Below are 21,262 nucleotides of genomic sequence, written 5' to 3'. Positions count from 1 at the left end.
GCGTTGGCGAGCCTTGGCTGCGGGCTGGAATTTGTCAGCAGAGGTATTGCGGTTACTGGGTTAGGCTCGGCGCTGTGGTTGGCCTTGAGTTTAGCCCCGGCTTAAATTCATGCTGCAAAAACAGCTCCAGTCCCTGCCGCGTGGGTCCGCGTGCCCCGGGGAGCAGAGCCCATCCTGTGCTCGTTTTCCTTGCCAAGGAAAGGAGCCGTGCAGGGACAGGCAGGAGCTCAGATCTCATCCGTCGGGGTGCAGGAGTGAGCTGGGGTGCCTGCGCCCTCTGGAGCATCCTCCCTGGAGCACGCAGGTAGGTGACACGGGGACATTCACTGCGGAGGAGCTGCAGCCTGGGCCGTGCCAGGACGAGCAGGGCACACGATACTCGCTGACAGCCGATGGACAAACGTGTGACAGCCTCCCTGGTGTGGGCTCTGCCCGGCTCCCAGGGGACACACTCACAGTGCCCATCTTTGGCCGTAGGAATCCCTCCTACAGCTTGAAGAGTTAGTTACTCACCTAAGCATCCGCACATCTGTGGGCGGTGGAGGAGAAGCAAAGTGAGGGGCAGTTCTTTGTCTGCCTCCTGCCATCTGATGCTGTGCTTGACCGATTGCCCTGCAGACCGGTCTTTATAACCTTATTGTGTATTCTGCTGGCCTGATTTATGAGATTTTGTGCTTTCCAGGTTATTCTTCCTTCTCCTCACCCCAGTCTCCCTCCCTTAACCTGCTACTCTGGGTAATTGAGAATTACTGCTTAGCGCTTCGGTGCGAGGGGCAGGGCATCACCTGGCCCTGGCACCTCAAATTTCCCTGGAACAAACAGCACACCCCAAGCTCATGTCAGGGGCTGTGGCTGTGCAGCGAAGCTCCCTGTTCCCTGGGGTGGGGCTGGTGGCTATTGCTTTTTGATACCGATGTCACGCCTTTAAATATTCATTAAAACTGCGTGATCCCCTCCTTCCCATTAAGCCCCGAATAATCAGCGCTCCGGGTTCCTCGTGCTTCTGTTCCTATTGATGCGGCAGCAGGAGGGCATCTCCCGGCAGCAGTGCCTGTCCCCGCATTCAAACCCCGGTGGCACCCAGCCCATGTCCCTTCTCCGATGCTGTCAGGTGCTGGTAATGGGGACAGGAGCCTTGTAAGTCCATACAGTCATCTTTCAAGGCTTCCCGCTGGGGTCTGGTGCACCAAACACCCAGTTTCTGCTGCAGCCTGGGCCTTTTTGCTCCTTTTGCCGTGAAAAGGAGGAGGGCAAGAGCTGAGCGGGGCAGAGCAGTGCCCACAGAAAGCCAGGAGGAGTGGAGCAGCAGGAGGACAGAGCTCAGCACCATCCAGCGAGGGGCCACCCGCTCCTCAGAGAGTTTGAGCAAGTTGAACGGGGCGCCGGGGCTTTGCTCTGGTTGGGTTTAGCAGGACAGCGAAGAGGAGGGAGCACAGGATCCTTAACAAAGCTGCCAGTGGGAGCTGGCTGTGCCCTTCCTTGGCATCATGTTTTGCACCTGCGAGTGTCATGGGCACAACCTGTGGGATGGAAGCAGGGAGGTGCATGGCCACTTGCAAAATAATTGTGTCTGCAAAAGCGCGCCAGCACAAAGCAGGGGGTGGGAGGTTAAGGGAGTCTTAAAAATCAGGTCTGTACCGCGACCCTAAAGGGACCGTTCACTGTGGGGCAGAGAGGTTTCTCGCCCGTTTGGCCACGCTTCCAACTGGTATTGACCCGATCCTGAATTTTATTTTGATTTCCAAGTCTAGGGGGAAAAAACGTGGAAAGGAAAAGAAGGGCAGCGCATCGATTGGCACCCAGGGAAGTTTAGCAGGAGGCTCTGGGATCCGTTAGGCTGCTGGGATCAGGTTCATTAGCAGATCCGAGCGGCAGCAGAAGTGGCCTGACCATAAACTCCGCCAGGAGACACCCCGGACTGCTGACATAAGTCAGGGTTGCCATGCTCCGCTTCCCTTTGATTATTAAAAATGGAAGAGGGGGCTCCTCCAAGGCAGAACGGCTCTGCAGTGAGTTTCTGTGCCTTCCTGCTCACAGGACTTACAGTCTGCATGGCTTTGCTCTTAGACGCCGGCACCTTTTGCTGCGTTTTGGCCCTGCTGCAGTGGTAACGGCGCTGGTCCCTTGCACACGTGCAGCAGGGGAAGGGTTTTAGTGTCCTGTGCTGTCACAGCAAACCCCAAGGGTTCTTTTGGCCACGAACCACAAGGCTCTGCCCTGACATAGCAGCTCCTGCTTGCAGCCTGGGGACCCCTTCCCTGCCCATTGCTGGACCCCTTTGCTCCTTCCTCCTGTCTCACACCAGTCCCATGCTTGGAAAACGCCTGTGAGCAGTGCTGAGCACATCTCCCTGGCTGATCTAGCTTTTGTGGAAAAATTTAACGCTGGCCATCCATTGTGTGACGCTGGTTGGTAAATTCATTACGGGCCCGTGCCTCTCATCTGTTTGTCTTCATTGTGGCTGCTGCTGGTTCCGCATGATTTTTGGTCCCAGCAGCAACGTGGAGTGTATTTATCACTTTGCCCTTTGAAGCGTAACTGCTTGGATAAACTCACCTATTTGGCAGTGTTTTGCAGGCCGTGCTTTCTGTAGGCTGATACACTGCTTTATTCTGATAAATGATTTTAAATCTATTCTGAGCTGCTGGAAGCGGGAGAAATCGCTTTCTGTTTACAAACCCTGATGTTGAAGGTAAAAAACGTTTGGTCGTGAGGTGAGCAGCAATTACAGGCTCCGCGGAGTCTTCTCCAAGGCTCGGCAGGACCAAAAGGGTCCCGAGCTGCAGATCTGGGGTAAAAAGGGCTCCCCGGTCTGTTGCCGTCAGGAGAATCTGCAGCAAATCCAATATTTCCTGGGGACGGAAGAAGCTGCCAGATTGCTGTATGTACATCCACACTTTACAATCCGTTTGCTAATGCCGTACGGGTCCTTTGGGTGAGGCCATGGGGTGTTGCTCTGCTGTTGAGCAGGACTTCCCACCCACCAGTACCATCATTTCAGCACGTAGTTGCTGTCTCCCTTCCTCAGCATTCTTTGTGCTGTCCGTGCATGCTGGTTTTTGCAAGCTTCTCTAGTAGAGGGCTGACTTCTGCCAGGGTGATGGATGTGCTTGGTGCCACGCTCAGCAAAACACCATGCACGCTTTCTCTTTTATACGTTACCTGCTGCTTGTGCTGTGGGTTAGCCAAGTATACCTGGATCTGATGGCACCAAGACTTCCCTTCCCCATGTTCCCAGGCAGTTGAGGCTTATAGGAGACCAAGCTATGAGGTCTGTGCCAGGGCGAAGTGAGATCATCATGATTTTTCTCATCCTTCTCCTCGTTCTTCCCTGCAGCCCCTGCGGAGTTCGTGCAGCACCCCCAGTCCATCTCGAGGCCCGTGGGGACCACCGCCATCTTCACCTGCGTGGCCCAAGGGGAGCCCCCGCCGCAGATCACTTGGCTGAGGAACGGGCAGATCCTGGAGACCAGCGACCACATAAAGCTGAAGAATAACAACAGGTAAGTCCCCGTGCGCTGGCCAAAGCAGCTCCAGGTGTCGGGCAGCATCAGCCTGGAGTCACCCTGCGCAGAGGACCCACGTCACCTACCTTGTGGCCCAGAAGCAGCTGTCGCTGCAGGTGTATTTCGTGTGATTTAGCTACAAACAGGATCAAAATGGACAAAGACAGCTCGCACTAGCTTCAGCTTTTGCACAGCCGGCTGATTTGAGGCAGATGTGAGCGTTTTGGAGCGGTCGGTGAAGGCTGGCAGCGAGCAGTGGGCTCTGTGAGATGTCCCAGTGAGCCGTGCAGCCTTGCTTGCTGTAGCCCCGTTGTGCTGGGCAATTGTTCGTGTCCTGGGGGGCCGAGATGGGCACGAGAGATCCAGAGGCGCTGCCACCCTGCGGCTGGAGCACCTTGCTCGGGGAGGGCACTGGAGGTGGCTCAGCTTCAGCAGGCGAGGTGGGCGGCTGCCACGCATCCCTCGGACCGGGGCGCTGCTCCCTTGGGAGCGAGGCTGGATTAAAAGTCAGCATTTTGAACCATCTTGACTCCAGTGGAAAGGGGCCTGGGAGGGAGGTTGGCTTTCTTTCTACATTAGCAAAGGGCTAGTGTGAAGGTGGTGGTGTTCAGAAGCAGAATTTGTGGATTTGACTTGGGCTCTGATACAGTAAAACACTGAAGCATCCTCTCTGGTCCTACCAGCTGCACTTTGTAGGCTTACATTTCAGTGCTCTGTGCTTTATTATACCAGGACGTCAGTGATAGACCTTGACTGACGATGCAGGAGCCTGGCAAAAGTTTTTCTTTTGTCCTGATCCTCTTCTGGGTATTTCTGGAAGGACCAGAGGCTGTCCCTGAGGCTGGCAGGTTGGGTGCTGTACCGCAGTGGGGGAACCATCCTTTAACCCCTGTACAGCGACCTGCTTGGGTGTACAAATGCCTTTACCCCTGTTTGAGAGAATATTCACGTGGAAGCTGGCTGTCACTGAACTTCAGCCCTTTATCTCACCGGGGAATGGTGTTCTCTCTGAGTACTAAATAAATAACTGCATTTCCATGCGAGGGAACGGGGATGTTTGTACTGCAGAAATGATACGGCGCGATGCTCTTAGCGTGAAAATTACAAGTTGACAACAGTTTCTATGGAAATAGCATTGAACAATATACTGAAAAATAGTAGGAGCTGTGTTGTAAACCTAAATTATTGGTAGAGGTTTGTACTCTATAGTGTCATATAGCTGCTGTCTGTGTTAACAAACGTATCTCATGAATACAACCCCACCTCGATGGAAGGTCTGGACTTTCAGTGTAGCCTGTGCAGGCACTATGGCATGTATGGAGAACAGTGGTTTTATTTTTCTAAGGCTCTCTGTAATACAGCTGTTCGCTTTCAGGATTGAGGCTTTCATAAGCTTTATTATATGAAGGACAGAAGGATGTGAGTTGCAAGAAGGATAAAGTGTGGGTTGTAATAAGATCTTCTTGATCGGCGGAGGTTTTTCTGTGCTGGAAGTTTTTAAAAGCTTCGGCGAACTTTGTGCATGCACACACAGACACCACTCGTTCCAGGCTCGTGGTGTTATAGTTCATGTTTTCTGAGGCATGGGTGCCCTTGTCATATGAACACACCAGAAATGGGAGAAGGGAAATCAGTGCATCCCCTTTATTGACCAGGTAAGACTTGGTTGGACTTGATGATCTGAGAGGTCTTTTCCAACATACATGACTCTATGATTCTGTGGCCAAAGACTTTTTACAAGTGGTCATTGAATCCATGACAAAACTCACACTGAGTCCAGATCTTTGTCTTTACTGGGTGCCTTGCCTGTGAAATCTTTCCTTTCCACTGCTCAAGGAAGGTAGACATAGGGTCTTCGATTGTGGTCACGACTCCTGACCAGGTGCCAGTGCACTACAAGCGCATATTAACTGAGACTTGGTGAACATTGTAATAGTATTTTATGGCAATCATTTAATGCAATTTAGCTCCAGTCTTCTCCGTTGCAAGCTAAATGATCAAATTACATTGCATCTGTCCCAGGCTGGGGGAGCTCTGCCCGTTACTGGGGCTCAGCTGACGTGTGGCATCTTCTTAAGCTATAGTAGCGCGATTGTAAAGCCGAGCCCTAAGGCCATCATGCTTCATAACGTTCAACTTTTGGCTTCTTTTGCCCTAGTTTTAGTTTACTCCAACCCTCAGCTTCAGGAAAGTGGCTGTGCCTGGTAGTTTCCAAAGCTGTCAGTGTGAAAAATGCCCTTGCTCGTACAGCGTGGCTGGGTGCTCCATGAATCGGAGCCACGAATTCCTCCAGGAATCGGAGGAAACAAATCAACGACTGGTTTTTTTTTCGGAGCTTTTTCAAGTTGTCCTTTGTTTCATTCCCATGGGCATGAGTAAGTGCTGTAACCCACTTAGTTCCAGGCAGAATCGGTTTGTGATTATGCCTTGGATTTATCAGCCTATTGCACTTGGAAAATATTTGTCCATGTAAAGATGGATCGCGAATCTGCTAGTAATGAAGCTGCTAAACTGCACCGTGAGCTGTTTAATTAGATTACATGGTTTCCCAGAAAATTCATTTGGATTAAAACTCTGCTTAATATGGCAATAAAGGTCTGAATGCCCCCAAAGGGATTTTTTTTTAAAAAAGACTAAATCATCCCAAATCGTATCATGTGCTAATTGATTGCAAAATATATCATTATGAAGAACCTCACTCTTGTAGACGAACGCAGCTAGAAGCGAGGTCCAGACCTGCAAGACATGGGGCATGTAACTGCAAACCCAAGGAGAACAAACCATCAAGGTCAGGGGGCTTCAGAAGACCGTCCTCTTTGAGGTGGGATGGCAGCTTCAGGGCTGGGCTCCCTGCAGGTTGGCCATGGCTGCTTGTACAACATCATGAGGGTCTCCAGAGCCACTCGCCGTGCGATTTCCAGCCTTGCAGTGCAGTAAAATAAGCCTTGCAGGCTGTGTCCGACAAATACCTCTTTCCTCGCGGTCCCTCTGATCGCCTGATGTGTTGATGGTTTCTTGACACATTAGCATTAAAGATCAGCCTTCTGCTGTGCCCTCTCCAGAGGTGGTGGTTGTGTTTGGAAAATGCCAGCTGTGTGGGAACAAAATATCCAATCGATGATTAGCAAAAATCAAAAGCAGTTGTGGGCTAGCGGATAATTGTTGATGAAAAATGCATGAAGGCTCAGGTGGAGGGAATTGTGGGGTTTTCCATTAAAAGCTGTGAATAAAAATCACCGAAGGGGCTGACGCTGGGGGTGTCTTGCCACGCGATGCCGGGGCTGTCGGAGTGATGCTGCACTCAGCTCTGCTCTCGGGTGGAGAACTTGGTGGAGCCTTTTGGACTTGGGTGGAGCTGCCCCTGATAATCAGAGATGCCATGTCCCCATTTTTCATGGGGTGATCTGGATTGATCATGATCCAAATGCCCCAGCCCGGGAGGTGCAGTGGGCTTTTCCAGCTGAATTCCCACCTGGCATCAGCAGCCTGGCCTGAAAGCAGAGGTGTCGCTGCAGGGGGAGGGGGTGGTGACTGGCCACATTAATTGTGGGCTTGTGGAAAATCCTGCTTTTTAGGTTATTGCTTGAAAATTTACAAGGAAGCATGAAATAGCACCCGAATTACTGCTCTGAAAGGTTTACTGCTTTCCTTCCTTTAACCCAATCAGGTTCAGGGGGATAATTTTCAGCCCCGAAGTATATCACACCGTGGGGTTTATATCGCCGTAATAGCAAGGAACAAAGGCCAACATCTTCAGAGGAGGCAGGCTCTAAATATTGATTTTCCAAGGAGATTTTATTTACAAAATGGTAATTAAGGGACTTCATTTGTTCCACAGGAAAAAGGCTACATCAGAACCCGGGCTCAGGTGGCATTTGCTCTCCTCGGTGACCTTTGCTTATGAAGTGTCTCCTTTTTAGATTCTTCCTCGCTGGTTTGCACTTGTTTTAGGGCTCTGCGAATGATTCGCTGTAAGGGCCTTGGACGCTCAAGGCTCATCAGAGAAAATATTCCTCTGCAGTTGAACTTCAGGACGACTTTGCTTTTCTTGCACTGGTTATGTTACTTAATCCTATTGCAGACAGGGAGAGCAGGCTTCCCACAGAAATACCCATGCAGCCGGGGCAGGACAGCTGTTTTGGTACCAAACCCAGGGAAACTCCAACCTGTCATTTGCAAGGTGGCGTTTTGCCATGAAACCCATGTTAAATGGGTTAACCCTGGTCTCTTTGGGGTTCACACCCCCACAAACTCTGGATTTTGTAGGGATTTGACACCTAAAGGAAGGTGCAGATTATTTATGCAACGAGCTCGAAGACCTTTGGTGGTTCTGGCAGGGTACCGCATAGAAAATCCCAGCTCAGTTCCCAGAAGCATGACAAATAAGTGCGCGGAGGACCGGGATGTGAACCAGCTGCTCCTGATTTAAGCATAATTTATGGGTTTGACTTTGTGGGGAAGAAGCGTGGGGAGGCTGCGCGGGCTCCTGATTGCCTTCGCAGGGAGGGTCTCGGCACGAGCAGCGGGGCAGCCGCCTGGCCCTGCCTCCCGCAGCAAGCACGGGTCCTTACAGAGGAGTTTCGAGGCAGGGGCAGCCTCTCATGGGGCAGCCCAAGCTCAGCCTCCCCAGGGTTAGGTTGGGTTCTTTTTCTCTCCAACGCCGGTGGCCATTGATGGAAGGAAGCTCTGAGGACTTTCCACTTTGCAGCAGAGCTCTGCCAGCTGTCCGTGCTGTCACAACCAAAGCAGGGATCTCCCCTCCTGTCCAGGAGCTCTTCCCGAGGTGTTCTGTGCTCCCCTGCGGTCCTGTGGGTGTAAAAGCTTTCCTGCTTTCTGCCGGGACAGGATTCAGTTACGTCTGTGATTGCAGTCTTGATTCATGAAAACAGATCGAGTGGCAGCCAGCTCATCCTGTTTTGCAGAAAAGATGCTGTAAGACAAATCCTCGTCCTGCCAGATGCTGTCCCCTCCCAGAGGTGCAAGAAGGAGCATCTCTGACCAGCTTTGCGGGGCTTTGCAGCCAGCACGGGGCAGGCGGATGGCTGGGATGGTTTCCTGCAGTGCTGTGCACCCCGCTGGGGCCGGCAGCATCCCTCCATGGACCCCACCGGGGTGGGTCTGTAACCACAGAGCCAGGCTGGGCCCCTGGCCGGTGTGCTGCAGGATCTGCTAAACATAAACCTGTCGACGTGGGAAGGGATTGTTCTCCTGTGTAACACAGCCCAGGGAATTTCAGTTTGGGCTAGGAAGCTCTGTATGGTATTTAATTTTTGGAGAGGTAAGGACGTGCTTAGGGAGGGCTGGGGACGATCTGCAGTGTCCCTCTGGGCCGGTGAGTGTCACCCTTCACGCCTTGCACCCTATTCTTAGCCTGGACCAAGGCAACCTTCAAAGGCAGGGCACTTCTACAAGGCTGCCGGGGCACAGCACCAAGGGGAAAAGCCCCTTTGTAGCGTGCCAGCGGCTGGCAGCCTGTAAGGAATTGAGGCAGAGCAGGGAACGGTGCTGGGATGCTGGTGCTGGGCGTCTGCGCGCGGCCCCAGCGCATTTCTGTAGCCACCGCCACTGCAGAGGGGCTGAGCGCTGGCAGCAGCCTGCTCCGCATTAATTTCATCACACTCCCTCCTTTGTGCGCCTGTGTGCGCGCACGCTGCTGTCCTTCCAGATGGGCCCCTCTTCTCCTTTGTGCTGCCGAATCGATGAAGAGGCCGCCTTCAGTTCTCAGACTTTTTTTTTTTTTTCTCCAGAGGAGCCTTTGGAAAGCCGATCTCCGGTCAGCGGCCCGGACCCCTGACCCGAGCCAGATCAGTCATCTTGATTGCCTCCGAGCTGCGAGACAGCTTGGGAATAGGCGGCTTTCGAGCTGCCTCCCGTTTCCCTCCGTGCCGCGGCTCGGCCGGGTGTGAACGTGCAGCAGCTCCTCTCCCCACTTCCATCACTGCCTGTCAGGGCATTGTGCGGAGCCGTGACGGAGCCCTCGGCTCGCCGAGCGCCTTTGGTGACCAGCAGAAAGCCTTCTGGCATCTCGCCGCGCCCGACGTGCTCGCGGCGCTGCCAGTCTGGCACTCGCGGGAAAGTTTCCCAACAGCAGATGTCCCGAAGTGACAGATTTTTTTCCCCTTGACGGGAAGGAAGAAAAGGACGCCGCATGTTTCAGATGGTTGACGCGCGGAGACGCTCTGCGCCTCCTTGCGCGGCAACTACATATTTCCCTTTTGTTTGAGCTTCTTTAAAAAAAAAAAAAGGCAAAAAGCAAAAAGCGGCCAAAGCTGGGAGAGCTGGGGACCACGCCGTGCCGCATCCTCTGCATCCCAGGGGTGCTGCACAGGGGGGAATTCTGTCGATAATTCGGGTGGAGAGGCACCAGCTGGGGTGCTACTGGGGTGCCTGTAACTCAGCGGCAGCCACTGCCCTCCTCCTGGCTGCTGCCAGCAGGTTTCAGAGCTCACGCCGGGGCTTGCAGCTTGTAGAGCTCTGCCTGTGTGTGTTAAAGGGCCCGGCAGGGAGTGAAAGGCCTTGTTTTCATGGACCTGGTGTGTAAGTGCTACCACCCCGCTGGGACTTCTGCAGAGAGGCAGCTGGGATGCCCGGCTCCGGGTGCCAGTGGCCACCGCTACGCAAACAGGCTCCCCTCTCCCCTCCTCTCACTGTTTTAAACTCAAAGCAAACAAATACGCTTGGAGACAGCGGGGTTTAAGTGCTCCTCATTGTTCCTGGGCAGCTTTGTGCCTGGGAAACTTGAGGCTGCTCTCGATGTGCGTGCCAGCCCAGCCTGGATGCTCCCGGTGCCCAGATGCGCAGCGGCTGCGCGAAAATAATCGCGGCTTTGACAGCGCGGGAGGAAACGCCACTGCTCCCTGCTCACATCTGCTTCATGCAGGGCTGCGAGTGCAGCTTTTGGACTTTATAATCTTTCTGCCTCCTGCCATCTGCCCTCGCAGGAGTCGGGCTTTGCTGGCACACTTGAGCATTGGGTCTCTCCTCCTGCTGCCCCCTCCCAGCTCCGGCTTTCTCCTCCCATTTATTCAGATCCGTGGAGCCTGTGGCTATCGGGGGTTAGGGCTGATTCTCTAAAATCACCATATCAGCTGAAAACATCACATTTGATATTCCATTTACAGTGTTACCAAGGAAACAAAGGGCCAGGACATAAATAGATGGCTGTTAAACATTTGTTCACTCACCATGGCCCTGATAATTTGCAAGGCAGAAATATAAATGTTAAATCAACAGCAATAATAAATTTAAATGCAGGGAGCCCAATATTTTGCCGCAATTAGAAGAAGCATTCATTCTGCTGTACAGGCAGGCAGTGGCAAGTTATTTATCATCTCCACCTCCCATGTTTCATCTGCATAAAGGGCACCTTTGGTGATGACTCCCCAAAAGCCGTGAAGTACCCCTCACATCAGCAGAGGTGTAAGCACATCCGAACGGGACTAAGAGCATCATAAGCCTATTTTATCGTTACCTTCCTGAGCTCCTGCCTTGAGGCTGGTACAACATCTCCAACACTAAAGGCTGGAAACAGTGCGGGGAGACTTCCCCCAGCCCCATGTCTTGGCCAGGAGATGCGCTGGGTTTTTATTTATGGGGTCTTGTGCCTGCTGAATATTCACAAATTGAATCATTTTGTTCCAGGCTTGATTTCAGGAAGAGAGCAAGCCCTGGAGAGAGCAGAGCTTTTGCTGACGGGTCTCTGTTTGTAAATAAATGTTCTTAAGCTGTTTTGCACGCTGAATGGCGAGACAGCGCCAACGTGCTGCACATTTATTTCTGAGTCAATGCTTGCTGCTGTTGTTTTAAAGATCCGGGGCTGGCCCTGAAGTTGCCCGGCAATCACTGGAGGGCCATGCAGCTCAGAAAGGTGTGAGGTGCCCACATGTGCATGGGGTCTGCTTGTCCCTGTGTACTCGCATCCCAGCTGCAATCCTGGGGTTCAGGACGGAGATAATCTGCCCCTCCTGAGGTCAGGGAAATGCCACATCCACCTCCTGAGCTTTTATTTCCCCAAAAAACACCACCCTGCAGCTTCCTGGGGTCACAGCGTGCGTGGCCCTGGAAATGGAGGCTTGTTGGATGCCCTGCCCTCGCAGCCTCGGCTGGAGGGGGGGGACTTGTGCTGGAGAGCACTCAGTGGGATGCTTGTCCCTCTCGTGTCCCCACGCAGCACCCTCTCCATCTACGGGATCAACCAGGCGGACGAGGCCATCTACCAGTGCATCGCCGAGAACAGCGCCGGCTCCACACAGGCCAGCGCCCGCCTGACGGTGCTGTGGGCGGACGGGCTGCCCGGGCCTCCGCAGGCCGTGAAGGCCGAGACGGTGTCTGCAACCACCATCCAGGTGTCGTGGAAGGAGCCCCTCCAGAACACCAAGGAGATCATCGGCTACGTGCTGCACATTCGGAAAGCTGCAGGTACGTCTCCAGCTTCCTCGGCCTTGGCAGAATTGAGCCATGAGGCCCAGCAGGTAAGGCAGGCCTGCACTGCCATAGATGGTGCTGCCATGTCCTCCATCACCCCCATGTTTCTGAAAGACAGAGATGAGGCAGTAACGGTGATATAAACACCAAAAAAATGGGGAGAGTGAAGCTACACAGTCAAATCTTGCTGCTCACGTAGGTCTCTGGCAAAGCACACAGAAGTGTAAGCAGAAAAGGGTGTGGGCAGGTTCAGATCCACGTTAGGGACCAAAGTTGCTGCTTGCAGCATCCGTTTAGTCCCTTTAGCTCTTGCAAAGCCTAACACAGCTCTGTTCTTTCTTCCCACTTCAGATCCCGTGGAGATGGAGTACCAGGAGGCTGTCAGCAAGAGCACCTTCCAGCAGCTGGTGACTGATTTAGAGCCCTCGACCAGCTATAGCTTCTATATAAAAGCTTACACCTCCCGCGGTGCCAGCAAGGCCTCAGAAGTCACAGTGGTGAGCACGCTGGGAGAAGGTAAGGAACGCTTTGCACTTGGGCCATCAGATGCTAAATCCTGCTGTGTGTAGCAGCGGCACCAGTCACCCCGATACCTTCTCTGAGTGCCTTGGCCCACAGCCTGTGTTGTCGCTGCTCCTTGTTCCCACTCCTCCTCACACCCTGGGTTCTTGTGTAAAGCTCACTTGTACCGTTACACGGGGATCGCCTGATGGCCTTAAACGCAGCGTTACCTCTCACAGCTTGTGTTGTTGTGAGTGCAAGTCGATCCTTTCCGCCGTCTGGTCGTGTATTGCAGCTGCTGTGGGCTTTTCCTAAACTGCTTGCTAAGTGCAGATTTCCTGTTCAAGAAATGTCTCAGCATTCTCCAGCAGCTCTGGTACTTACAGTTCTTACTTGATAGGTGCCACATCTTTCTGATTTTGTATTTTGTTCTGCTCTACCCTGGAGAAAAAACACCGAGCTGAGCCGTCCAGACCCCCAAGTCCCTGCCTTGGAGCAGCCCTGTTTCAGTGGGAAGTTACAGTGTTCTCCAAGGCTTTTCCCTGCCTTGGCCTCCCAGACATGGCTACCAGTTTGCGTCCCCAGTAAGAAAGTGGGTGCTCTGATGCAGGGGACTTGCCTACAAACCACAGTCCCAGCATTATTTGTCAAACATCATCCGTCTGGCAGCGGCATCGTAGGAACATTTTCCTCATCTTGTGTGCCTCTCCAGCACCTCTAAATCCTGTCTCGTCTCACTTACTGAGAGTAATTTCCTAGGAGGATTGCATTATTCTCATAAACACTCAGTAATTAGGAATTTGCAGCAGAGAGGGCATGAGGATGTGATTTAGGATTAAGAGTGCACTGGCTTCCAGGTGGGGGATCCAGCCCTCCTTCCATCTTCAGCTGCTGCAGATGTTACTACAGCATTGATGCAACAATGCCAATAAATCCTTGCCCTGCAAGTTTATTTCCTTGGTACTCCACAGGGAATCAGTCACCCTTTGAGTTTGTTTTTCCTTCCAATTTAGAGGCAGAGGGATTCACTAAGCTAAAACTTGAAACTCCTTGACCCGACACTCTTGAGTTCAGCTACTGGAGCTAAAAGCCAGCCATGCTTCATAGAGTCTGGTGTTTCTGCAGGAATTTGGGTCAAGCAAGAGAGGACTTTTGGTCATTATTACCTTCAATCACGACAGGAATAGTTAAGTATCTGGTAATGGGATCATAAATTTCCTGTCTCGCTGAAATTTTAAGGCCTCATTGTCCTGCTCTTACTAGCCTTTGAGGTTTTGTTCTGTGTAACGAAGCTTCAGCAATTAGCTACATGTGCAGGTTGGACAGATTGTCCTGGTTGAGATCACTCAACCCAGCTTGGGTTTGCATCCTAGGGAAATAACAAGAGATTCCAAAGCCCAGTTCTGGCTTGATTCTTAGGCAGGCAGAGTGCAGGGGGCTTTCCTTGTTTGCTTTGCTTTCCTGGTTGCACATAGAGCTGAAAGCAGGTCAGGGAGCCAGGGACCAGCAGCTTTTGCCACCAAATTAAGGTTTCTTTGCAGATACGGCTCTTTTCACACACAGCCAAGCTGTTTTGCCCCGTGCCTTCGTGAGGCACATGAGGGGGTTGCGAGCCTTTGTTTTAGGGGAGCTCGTGAATCCGTGCGGTCAAACAGAGCCCCACATGCCGCAGCGCTGCCAGTGTGCTGCTTTGCCTGGAGGGGATGTGGGGGCTGATTTGGGCTGCCGAGGATGGCTCGGCTCTGCAGAGGCAGGGCAGCATTTGTTGGAGTTCCTGCAAAGGTGCTGGCAGCAGGGGATGGGTCTGAATTACCTCGTAATTGCCATGTTATGCAGGTGTGGGCCTCGGGAGCAGGGCTGCTCCTGCCTTTGGTGGTCAGCTTTTCTTTTCAGGACTAGTAATATCCTGGGAGTGCACTTGGCTGAAAGTGTGGTGCTCGTTCTTTTGTGGCCAGTGATAATTTTGGATGAAAAGATGGCAAGATGCCATAGGGAAACCAAGCAAGTTAACCTCGTCTTCCTTAAACATCTCTCGCTAGAAAGGTCTTCTCATCTCCTCCCTGTCGTTCTCCTTTCCCCAGGACTGGCTAGGAGCAGGGTCCCAAGGGTCCTGCAGGGATTGCTCCGGGTAGACGGGGAGCACTCTCCGTGTAAAACCCCTTGACTGCCTCGCTTTGAAAATCGAATGCTTCTCTGTGAGCTTGTGTGCCCGGCTCGGGGCTCCTTTCCGCCGTTTCACAAATGCTGTGGTATTTTTAATCTCAAAGTATATCCGCTTCACTAAGCAGCACACGCTCCTGTTCTTGTCTTTTAATGCTTTTTAGGGTTTTCTCCAGGACTTTTTGACATTTCTCTAGGATGAAGACTGTTCCTTTAGTCTCCTTCGGCTAAAGACGCCTTCAAGAAGAAAGTTGAAATGACCTGGGGAAAATTCCAAACAGCACGGAAGAGGAAAACAAGTATCCCAGCCCTTAGCATGAGGGAGGTGCCTTATATTAGATGCATACTATGTTTTATATATACTTCTGTGAAGCACATATACACTTGTGTGTGTACATATATTTATGCACACACAGATATACTCCATCTGTATACACTTATTTGTGTAATAACATTATAAACAGCACATGCATTCTACAAGTGCCTACATATAATCAATATTATACATATATATATATACTCAGAGTTTGAATAAATACTATATATTTCGTACTTTGAAGGAGAGATATTCTTGTGGTTTTTATTAAATGTAAGGCTCTGCAACCGTAAAATAAAGCCGACTCTTCGCAAATCAGGATGGCCCACGTTAGTGTTTCTTTGTCCATGGGATGATGCGATCTCCCTTTACGTGGCATTTGCACTGATGATTCAGAAAATGATGCTCTAAGCAAGGGGCCCACTTCTCAGAGGGGTGATCCAGACAATTCCTAATTTTGCCCTAATGGGAACTGGGGAATTGGGAGAAAAAAATAAATATATTATTCTGTTGGATTAAAAAAGTATGCAGACTTGGGAAGAATGGTACACTCTGGTATTTTTTTTTGAAATTGCTCTGTGTTTTGCCACCTAGAAATGGCTAAGCACAGCCTTCCCATCAATGAAAAGCACGTCGGAATAAATCCTAGCCAGAGGAAATACTCCTGCCCCTTTTTTCCTGTTGGCAGCACTCAGGCAGGGTGGGATCTCGCTAACCTAAACAAGGACAGACGCTCACCGCTCTTTTCCTTCTGCGTTCACATGCAGAAGCTCACCAGCCAGCAGGGACTTGTTCCTCTCCTGATGCTTATTCAGAGAGCATCAGGAAAAGCCCCTGCAGCCCACCAAGGCTTGGAGAAGGAGGGCATCTCTTTGGGAAGAGCTTGCCCGGACCCTCCTGCTCACCAGGAGAGATGTCTTTCCTTCCCCTAAATCCTGTGGGGGCTCCCAGTGCCTGGGAAAAGGCCAACCATCGTGCTGTGCCGCTTTGACTTTGCTGTTAAATCGAGGAAGTGCCCTTTTTAGCTCTTGTCAGTTTTAGATTGACACAACCACATTTCAGCAGCTTTTCAACATCACTCACTAAATGGCTGTGCTGAACTCTGTGCCAAAGGACAGCGTCGAGGCCAGGTTTTCACTGCTCGTCATTTAGAGACCCAGTGGGGAAAACAAGACAAAAAGCAGCATCGGTGCAGTGCAAGCCCAGCAGTCCTTATACTTGGGCTATTCTGAGCGTATAATCATTTGGGACTGGAAAATAGTTCTGCCTCAAAGCCTTCTCTTGGCCAGAAGCTGTTGGAGAAGCGGAGCTGTTGTTCTGCTCCGTGCTTTTCCTGCTGGGTTTAGTCAAGCTCACTGCCTAGGGCAGCAGTGCCCAAAAACCCAAGCAGGAGCAGAGCCTCTAAAGGCAGACCCCACAGCGCCTGGTGCCATCCGCCTTCTGAATGGTGCAAAAGGCTCAGGAACTGACGGGAACAACTGGCCCGGGGGTGTTTGGTGGAAATGAAGTGAAAAAATCATCAGTGAGAGGTCCTGCTGAGACACAGCTCTGCGCTGATGTGCTCAGTGTGCGAGAAAGGGAGGGCGAGGGGAAGGAAGATGCTCGGGGGGAACGTGGTCCTGCCTGCCACTGCTCTGCATGGCGCTCTGTGGCAGCGTTTTGTGCAGAACCAGCTTTGGAAAAGACATGTATTTGAATCAGAAGAAAGGTGGCTCTGGTTTGCAAAGCTTTGCCTCTCAGCCCAGGCTGAGGGGGCAGGACAGGGTCGGGCAGCTCTTTGGGGAGCTATGGACAAAGTGGCACTGATGGCTTGCTGCTGTACACCCCGAGAATGGGAGCAGGATATTGGGGTGCTGACTGGGCTGGCACTGACCGTAGCTAAGGTTGTCCTTTGAATCAGGCCTCGGTGACACCGGGCAGCAGCAGGGACACCCTCCCAGCTAAATCCCCAGGCGCCCCTAAGGCCAGGTAAGTGCCTGCCTGCCGAAACGGGCAGCGCCGCAGTGACCTCAGGCTGCTCAGGTAGTTAGGGCTGTTGCTGAAGATGTCCCAGTTCTCTCCTTGGTCCCCAGCACAGAATCACAAACCTGCCTCCGAAAGCTGATGGGAGAGCAAGCTCCCAAACACCCTGCAAGCCCCCGCAGGAACCTCGCGCGCTCAGCCGGGCAGTGGCATATTTCACCGACTGCTTTTCAAGACGGATGTCTCCGGCTCCGTCCCTTCTGGTTCCTTCCTCCCACAGGGATTAATCACTCTGAAAGGTCCTCGCTGCCCTCGAGGCGAGGGCAGAGAAGTGGAATTTGGGAATGCAGTTCCAAAGTGGCTGCATTCCTGCCCTGACCCGAGGGGGCCGAGCATCAAATTGCAACCCGAGTGTAAAAGTAGCCTCTTTGCTTGTTGAGTGGAGCCTAGGAAACCCTTGGAAACTCACACAGCTCCCTGAAGAAATTCAAAGCTGTTAAAGCAGGATCTGGTCTAATCTGATTTTCTCAAACTCACCTAGCACATTTTTTGGTGCAGCGACTGCAGGGAAGTGCTGGTGGGGAATTTCTCATCCTGCAGGCTGAACAGCACGTGCAACCTGCCGTCTTTCTCTCTCTGTTTCAGTCCCAGCCATGCCGTCCCTCTTCATTAAAGTCATTAACAGCACTGCTGTCCAGGCCACGTGGGAGCCCTCCATCAAACTGGGCCAGCATGAAGGCTTCAAGCTCTACTACCGCAAAGTCCACCTCTCCCAGTACACGGGTCCAGTGCTACTGGCCAGCAACATAACAGCGTACAACATTACCCACCTGGGTGAGTCCCGTGACAGCTTCATCCCTGTCGCCTCCCGACCCCGCGGAGCTCAGATGTGTTGCTCAGCCCCTAACCAGGGGGTGCTGCAGCTCTTCCCCAGGTTTTTGGGTGCTTTCCCACCCAAAAGAGAGGTTCTTACACATCACAGAGGTGGTGTGAGCTTGCCTTGTGACTTGTTAGCAGTGTCTTGTGTGTTTGGTTAGGCATGGTTCCTAAATACCTGCCACCCTGGGGAGATAACGCTAGTGATCAAGGCTGAAATACCCTTCTTATGTCTCAAAACAGATGCGTCGGTGGTGTACGAAGTCAAACTCCTCGCCTATAACCAGCACGGGGATGGAAATTCAACTGTCCGCTTCGTGTCCTTGAGGGAAACCGTGGAGAGGACAGGTAAGACGGGCCATCGTTCTCGGTGGTGGGTCATGAGAACTGATTTGGAGGAGAGCGGCAAGGTGTGACTCTGACAGTGCACCAGACATCAGACACCATCGCTTTCAGTCCCTTTATTTTCAGCATCACAAATAATGACGAGGTGAAGCTGCGTGGGGTTGGAAGGGTGGCTTCCTTGCCACGAGGCCGCACAGATCCCTTGTCGAGGCGAGGCGTGCATTGCTGCCAATGATGGCTCGCTCCATCCCAGTTGTCCCTCGTTAGCCTTAGCAAGCCAACACCTCTTTGCAGCACAGTTCAGCCCTGTGCCTTTTTCACCGTGGGGGAGAGGACGAGCCCAATGCTTCCACAATTGCCAGTTTTGTCCCCCAAGCTTGAGCCAGAAGCGAGGCAGTGAAAATCAACAAAACTGCAAACGTTAGCTAAGAGCTGCTGTCCTCAGGTGAGATGTGGTGCACCAAGCTCTTTGCTCTTCTGGAGCTCTCTTGGAAGCTCTCAGAAGCTCCTCTTCTGAGTTTCACTGGTAATGAGGAGAGAGGCCGTGCGGCTTTGGGAAGGAGAGGGGCTGCAGCGCACGAGCGTTACATTACGAGGCAGGAGAGAGTAAATCTCTGGAGGGAATCTCTAACCGATCACACCTTGCATATTCATCTATGTGTAAAAAACATCCTGCTGCTCTCGGAGTCCTTTAAAGCCTTCCAGAGGGAATATCTCCAAGACAGTTATTGCTGCTCTATCTGCGTTGCAGTAAATACTCCTCTGGTTGGCAGCTGCTGCGCTCACCAGCACCTCCTGCCTCACAGGAGAGGGAGGCTCAGCCTTTGAAGCAAACTGCTTGTCTCAGGGATGGGCTTCAACCTGTGATGGTGCCAGGAGAGAGCTGAGCAGAGGTGGGCTGTTTGGGAGAGCAGCACTGGGGCTGTTTTGAGCCCTCTTGCAGGGCATGAGCAAAGCACTGTTCGGCTCAGCTCAGAGTGTGATGGCATGGTGCTGCTCCGCACCCAGCCTGCTCGAGCTACTGCTTTGTGTTGTGCGAAAACTGACCTTAGAGTCCTTTTTGTTCACTGATTGTGTCTGATACCAGTAGCCTGGGTGCTAGGGCTGGCTCTCTGCAGACCTTACAGTCTCATGCGTGCTCTGGCTGCCTCCATGGGGTACAAGGAGCAGGGGGGCTCTTTGGCAGGCAGTGGCCCCGCAGTGTAACAAACCCTCCTGGCCCACCACCCAGCTCTCCTCAGCCTTAGACACAGCTCCAAGCCCTGCCTGGGGTCCAGCTTTTCCTCAGGGGCTGTAGCAGTGAGCCAGCACTGAGCCATTGCCCCGTGGCAAGGTGCAGTCTGTTCCCACCAATCCCCAAAGGTGGACAAGCAGCAGGAAACCAGCACCGCTGACCCCCTCTCTCCCCTTTCTTCTGGCAGCGCTGAACCCCCCTTGTGACTGCATGAAGGACGAGCAGAACAATAAAACCTCCACGACTGGTATCATCATTGGCATCCACATTGGCGTCACGTGCATCATATTCTGCGTCCTTTTCCTCATGTTTGGGTACAGAGGAAGGTAGGAGTTGCTCACCATGGCAGGGTTGGGGTCTCCCCCCGAGTACTATGACAGGCTGTTTTCCACGCACATCCCACAACGCGCAATTGCACAGCCCAGCTCCTGGGAATGCCACCACGCAGGTGCTGTTTGCACCACAGTCCCTGCCTTCCTCCCAGGCATGCAGACCCCACAGACTTCTCTGAACACACGTAAGAGACCCCATCAGCTCCGGTCCCCACCAAGGGAGCTGGTACTTCCCAGGAACATCAATATTCCTGCTCTGGCCAGCCCTGATCCTCCCTGTAAACCAAAAGCCCTTCTGCAGCGAGTGGAAGAAACATAACTTCTTAGGAAGGATTTAAGGAATGAAGGAAGGCAGCAGAGAAATAAGGCAGATTCAGGCTTGGGGGAAGGAAAGGAGGAGAGGCACCAGCTTTGCTCACCCTCAGGCTATGCCTCGTTATTTTTCAGGCTGCTGATGTGTAAAAACGTGCAGGAGCAGCTGTCGACCCCGCAGATCCCGAGGAGCCAGAGGAGCGCCACGGGGCTCGTTCTGAACGGGGCTGCCCGCAGGGACAGGGACGAGCGGGACTTGAACGGGAAGCAGCTGGATATGAACGAGCTGGAGAGGTTATTCCCAGCGGCACCCTGCCAGGAGCAGCAGGACAAGGGAACAACGGTAAGTCCGGTGGCGAGGGGTTGGAGGCACACCACAAAACACAAACATGTCTAAAAGCACCGGTGACCTGCCATCATCCCTGCATTATTTTCCCTTTCTCTCCTTCCAGCCGTCTCGCAGCCCGCCTGCCGCCCACGACGACACGCAGATATCCACGCTGCCCTTGGATGAGTTCAGCATCATCGAAGAGCAGCCAGAGCCTCCCCAAAAAAGCCCCTGCGGCGGCAGCCCTGCTGCTCCGGCCCCCCACCCCATTCTCACCCATGAAGGATAACCTGCCAAGGCTTGAACCCTCGTGTAGGAGCTACCAGAAACCAAAACCGCGGCTGGCGACGTCTTTACGATGATTTCCTCAATCTCAGGTCAATTGAAGATTTCTACGGTCTGATTGTTATTTTTTTGTTTTGCTTTATTTTTATATATATATATATATAAATATATATATATGTGTGTGTATACAGCCTTTTGGAAACTCTGTGAAGTTTGTCATTCCGACCTGTCTCAGGCCTCTTGGTGCGTTTCTTTCAGCGATGGCTTTATCAAGGCTGGTCACGACTGATTTTTCCCGCTGCTGCTAAGTAAAAGACTCCTTGGCAGAGTCTGGCAAACTCTCCTGTCCCTGACATTTTTGGGGATACAGTGGAGCTTCGTCCGCTTGGCATCACAGACTTCTTCCCACTCAGCAGCTTTAGGACTACTTTTTGGATCTATTTTTTATTTTGAGAAGACTGGATTCGGAGAAACCCTTCGAACTTGACTCCAAAAATCGAGGCCTGGAAAGGCCATCTTTCCATGGATTTGATGATTTTGTACACTTTTGCTATTTCTCAGGATACTTTTTTGCTGAATGACTCTATATAATATGGAAAAAAAAAAGAAAAAAAAAAAAAAAGAGTGTGTCAAAGGAGGCCTGCCTGAGGGCTACTGAAAGACTTGGACAAACAACTCGAG

General features: G+C 52.2%; 1 protein-coding gene across 1 annotated transcript in view; it reads left to right on the top strand.

Moving 5' to 3' along the window:
- The window catches only part of IGDCC3 (immunoglobulin superfamily DCC subclass member 3), an 87,765-nt gene extending 67,180 nt beyond the window's left edge, over positions 1-20,585 (top strand). The window contains exons 7-14 of the mRNA XM_035554607.2: positions 3,338-3,503; positions 11,677-11,924; positions 12,282-12,446; positions 17,515-17,703; positions 17,989-18,093; positions 19,512-19,650; positions 20,104-20,311; positions 20,421-20,585. Coding sequence (XP_035410500.1) covers positions 3,338-3,503; positions 11,677-11,924; positions 12,282-12,446; positions 17,515-17,703; positions 17,989-18,093; positions 19,512-19,650; positions 20,104-20,311; positions 20,421-20,585 — 1,385 coding nt within the window. The remainder of the gene's footprint in view (positions 1-3,337; positions 3,504-11,676; positions 11,925-12,281; positions 12,447-17,514; positions 17,704-17,988; positions 18,094-19,511; positions 19,651-20,103; positions 20,312-20,420) is intronic.
- The last annotated feature ends 677 nt before the right edge of the window (positions 20,586-21,262 follow it).

The sequence above is a fragment of the Cygnus atratus genome, chromosome 11 (assembly GCF_013377495.2).
Source record: "Cygnus atratus isolate AKBS03 ecotype Queensland, Australia chromosome 11, CAtr_DNAZoo_HiC_assembly, whole genome shotgun sequence".
Lineage (NCBI taxonomy): Eukaryota > Metazoa > Chordata > Aves > Anseriformes > Anatidae > Cygnus > Cygnus atratus.
Note: the sequence above shows the minus strand (reverse complement) of the source record. Positions and strands in the feature narration are given on the sequence as shown.